Genomic DNA, 4,931 nt, shown 5'->3' on the forward strand with positions numbered 1-4,931 from the left:
CCCGTCGGCAACAACGGAGCACAGTGCATGCACGAAGGAGATAAGAACAGCCTTGTCTCCTCCAACCATGCATTCCAATGTGATAAACTGTTCATGAGTGCCCACCACTTTGACCTGAGTATTTTGTCCCCAAAAGATCTAGATTCTATGGCCATTATTTTCTCCATTAGAGCAAACACAGTCCATCCCAATCCTCCTCATAATTTGCGTTGCCTTGGAGAAGGGAATTTTCGGTTCAGCAATACCCACCATATCCACCTTAGCAGATAGTGTTAGAGACTTCAAGTGCCTAACAGAAGGCTTGTTACCCATACCCCTGATATTCCAAAACATAAGATTCATTATAAAGGCTGAGAGCATGCAACATCAGGTCCCATGGACCTAGTGACTGGCCGGCTAAGAGATGAGCTTAGGGTTACCCTCTTCTTGGACTTCCTTTTAGCTACAGGTTTGACAAACTCCTTGGGCGCCCCAGACTCCCCCTTCTCCCCCTCTATACGCTCTGTCAAGGCTTGAAATCGCCCTTCAAACACACGGCTTGACGCGCGAAGCTCCTCAATAGAGATGCCATGCATGGGCTGCAGACGTTGTCTTTCCAAAACCAGGTCATCCACTGTTGTTTTAACCATCTGGCTGCAAGCACCCTGGAAGGAAGGCTTCATTAAAGAAAGGTATTTCCTAGGGGAGTCTATCCAATCTCTAAAGATCTCCTCCCTATCTTCGGCAACATCCCCCATGCTCTCCAAGGATTGGACATTAGGCTCCTCACCAGAACTATCAAGTGCCATACCATTCTCTGACCTGCACCCAGCTTTCCCCTTTGGCCGCCAGCTTCGAGCTTCTTGACCCCTCGTAGCCTCCACCAAAGACGCAACCACTACCTCCACGCTGTGTGGCGCCCTAACAGCCCCCTGATCCGCCCTTACAGGCTCACCGTTGTGGCCCTCTGTGGCTGCAAGAGTACCCACCCCTACGGTCTCCTCACCGACGTCTAGTGTTGCACCCAGGGTAACTCCCTCCCCTTTGTTTTGGCCTGGGATGGTCCCTGTGCCCTCACCATCAATCCCTGTGGACACCCCTGTGTTCCTTGTCACCAACACCCCTGGAATCCGAGGCTGCTCCACATGAACATCGTCTTGACCATTCCTTGCAATTCTCTGAGACCCCTGGTTCTTTCTGCAATTCTCGACACAATGTCCCAATTTGAAGCACCCTGTGCAAAAGAGCGGCAATTTCTCATAGACCACCCGCTTGAAGAAACTGTCCTTACCACATCCCACCGACAACTTATCAAGAAGGTTAGAGAGAAGATCGACTTTGACACAAGACCTCGCTGCAGATGTCCGAGAGCATGCCACAGTTGCACCATCAACTCTAAGAACTTTCCCTATCATCCCAGCTATCGATAGAAAGAAATTTCCATGGTATAGATTGATCGGCAGATTGGGGAAGGAGACCCAAAGTAGGACAATCGAGGATTCTACTCCAGACCTGAAGAACCGTGTCCACTTGAAAAACTAAATGGGGAAGCCCTATATAGAGGCATGATCTTTGAGCCAAACTCGCGTGAAGTCTCCATGGTTCGTAAACCTAAGAAGAAGGTGCCTGGGATCCAACGAGGATATCTGCACATCAGAGGAGAGGTGGAACGTTGATTGGAGAACCCGTTTGAAGACAAACAATGGTGGCCTGCCATAGGAGCAATTGGCCACAAGCGCCATCCGCAGTGGTTCCTCCGATAATAGAATCTCCTCATCCGAGAAGAACACTGCGGGCGCCCCCATATGAGACGATGGAGATTTCAGTGCAATCAATGGGCAGGCTACCTGAGCCGACCTAGCCACCACAGAAGCAAAAGAAGGGACCGCAGGCCGTCGCTCTGCCGGCGGCAGATCCTCCTATGAGGGAGGATCAGCCATGAACCCTAATAGAAAAAGATGCTAGCTTGCGCCTCCAGAGCCTCCACAAAACCCCCTTGCTAACATGCGCGCTAAGTCGCCATAATCGATTCGTGGTCATACTTCAGACAAATAAAACATTTAAAACCTCAACCACTCTTGCACATTCTCCCATTTTCATACACCTAGTTCTACTTCCACCAGAACCAGAAGATGCTTCTGTACCCAAGGTTCGTAAAATTTAAAACCCATTAAGACCCAACCGGCCTCTCCGAAATTCCAACTAATATTTTTCAAATGAAAATGAAAACAACAAAGTCAAAAACATTGAACTCATCATACCGTCCCCAATCACCCCACGCCACTCACGACAAGCTACAATCAAGAAGAATTCAAAAAACCATTAATAAAAAGAGAAAAATGCTTCAAATAAAAAAATCCATAAATAAGAAATGCTTGATTGCCCACCAATAACAATGCCATCCAATTACAACTCTATGCCTCTATCCAGCAACCAAATTACAGGTATACCCTCATTCAAGTCAACCTTGTCCAGATCCTCTACTGTTGAGCTGCCTGGTAGGACCGTGCTGCCCAGACATGATGTTGCATGCAATGACCGCCTTAACCCCACTCGGGCAAGGCATTTAGACAGGGGTAAGGCGAACATTACGCACAACACCGTGTCAGGCAGCACGATCCTACCAGACAGCTCGACAGTAGAGGATCCAAATTGTTATTTTGGACCCCCATGAGTTGTTGGTCTCTTGAAACAAGGTTGCCTGTCTCCAACAGAATACCGACCTTGACCCCTTCAAGCACCCTGTATCTCCTCCGCAAGAGAAGAAATCACAATACCCAGTTTAAAAATCTGGGCCGGCAATCAAGTTTTTTTGATAGTTTAGAATTAGGTGTGATTCAGGGCAGGATCTCTTCTTCTTCTTTTTCTTTTTTTTTTAATTTTTTTAATTTTTTCCTTTTCTCTTTCTCTAACTCTTAAAGTCTTCCATTGAAGAGACGTTTAAAAAACGAAGGAGCAAATAAGTATACAGAAGCCTCTGTTTCTCCACAACAAAGAGGAAGGGAAACACAGTGTTACCTGAGGGAGGAGATGAGGCTTTTGAAAAGGGCTTCTGCTGTTTTAAAAGATAGAAACAGCATCTACCTTGCAAAACTATCAAGAAAAAATTCCTCTCGACACGTAGAGCTCGAATCAGCGATCATCAAAGCTACCAGCCACGATGAATTCTCTGTCGATCATAAGAATGCACAGCGAGTCTTCACTTGGATCCGCACCTCTTCCTCATTCAAACCTTTTATATGGTCTCTTTCTAAACGAATCGAGAAGACACGAAGCTGGGTTGTAGCAATCAAGGGGTTAATGCTCTTACATGGCATCTTCTGCTGCAATGTCCCAGCTGTTAGAAGGATTGGTCGTTTACCATTCGATCTTTCTGAATTCACAGATGGTCATTTAAAGACAACGAAATCATGGGGGTTCAATGCTTTTGTTCGTGCCTACTTTGCTTTTCTTGATCAGAGATCTGCCTTTTTAAGCTGCATTCCACCCCGAGATGATCAAAAAGATGACAAAGATAAAGATGGTTCATCTATGATGAAAGTGCTAATTGAATTACAAAGGTTGCAGACATTGCTGGATATGCTAATTCAGATTAAGCCTTGCACTGATGGTATGAATGTTCGTCTCATTCTCGAAGCCATGGATTGCATTGTAATTGAGATTTTCGATGTATACAGCAGAATGTGCAGTGGGATTGCTGGGGTTCTTGTGGGAATATTTAAGGCTGGGAAGAAAGAGGCTGTAATGGCTCTTCATGTCTTACAGAAGGCTGCATCTCAGGGTGAAGAATTATCTTTGTATTTCGAGTTTTGTAAGGATTTTGGGGTTCTAAATGCATCTGAGCTCCCCAGAGTTGAGCAGATCCCAGAAGAAGATATTCGAGATCTTGAGCAGATGATTAGTGAGAAAGTTTCAGAGAAGATGAACAACAATGAAAATCACGGAGATAGAGCTGTCATGCCAATAGATGAACAGGAAGATCCAGACAAGTCCTTGATGAAGAAGAAGACAATAGTGACCCAGACCTGGGAGATGTTTGATGATGAATTCAAGGGTAAAGGAAATGCAGATGATGAATTCTCATTTTTTGGGGTAGATGGAGGTGACTTCTCTGATGTCCCAAACACAAATTGTATAGATCCTTTTGCACCTTCTCTAAATTGTCCTCCTCTTCTATGTGGTTATAACAATGATACTACAATAGTATCATCAAATGGTTTCCTTCAGTTGGAGTATTACTTCAATCCAATCCCAGCTGCTTCTTCAACTGTTGGAAACCAGAGTAATTGGATTGTCTCTCTTTGAGGAGAAAAGAGGTTTTTTTTTTTTTTTTTTTTTTTTTTTCTTTTTTTGTTTTCTCATTTTGTCTTTCAAGTAATGTCTTGTGGGAGTTAATGTACCTTTTTTTTTTATGATAAAAAAACTAGATATATTAAGAAGCAAGAGTTTGTACAAATTTCCCAGTCCTATTATGTATAGCCTGGAAAGCTTCTGGGCTTGAAGGGCGGACAAGGTTATCTTCTTGGGTTTCTTCATCTGTTCACTTTGGTAGGCGAATTCCATACCGTCTTTCATTTTAAACAGTATCTTTTTCTCTGTACACATGATGTTTGCCCCATAGGCAGATATCCAATCCATGCCTAGTATTACGTTGAAGTCCTTCATGTCGAACTTAATCAAGCGGGCTGCCAAGTTCCTCCCACAGATTTCTTCTAGACAGGGGTCGTAAACTTCCCTTAGGCTCACGATGCTCCCCGTTGGTGTGCTAACTACTAATTTATGCCCTATGTCCTTTGGCTGGATGGTCATTCTATCCGCAAAAGTAACAGACACGAAAGAATGGGATCCACCCGAGTCAAATAACACTCATGCAGGAGCGGATGATAAGATCAAGGTACCTAGGGTTTGTATGAAAGATAATGATGCAATCAAACTTCTTGCATCCAACTGGT

General features: G+C 44.5%; 1 protein-coding gene across 1 annotated transcript; it reads left to right on the forward strand.

Moving 5' to 3' along the window:
- The first annotated feature begins 2,902 nt into the window (after positions 1 to 2,902).
- LOC122668613 (putative clathrin assembly protein At1g25240) lies at positions 2,903 to 4,284 on the forward strand. Its single transcript, XM_043865153.1, has one exon. The coding sequence runs from the start codon at positions 3,010 to 3,012 to the stop codon at positions 4,282 to 4,284; it is 1,275 nt and encodes a 424-aa protein (XP_043721088.1). The 5' UTR covers positions 2,903 to 3,009.
- Positions 4,285 to 4,931: the final 647 nt, after the last annotated feature.

This window comes from Telopea speciosissima, chromosome 7 (assembly GCF_018873765.1).
Source record: "Telopea speciosissima isolate NSW1024214 ecotype Mountain lineage chromosome 7, Tspe_v1, whole genome shotgun sequence".
NCBI lineage: Eukaryota > Viridiplantae > Streptophyta > Magnoliopsida > Proteales > Proteaceae > Telopea > Telopea speciosissima.

What these genes read in the sequence shown, in the direction of transcription:
- LOC122668613 (XM_043865153.1), top strand. Translation starts at nt 3,010, where the DNA reads ATGAGGCTTTTGAAAAGGGCTTCTGCTGTTTTAAAAGATAGAAACAGC.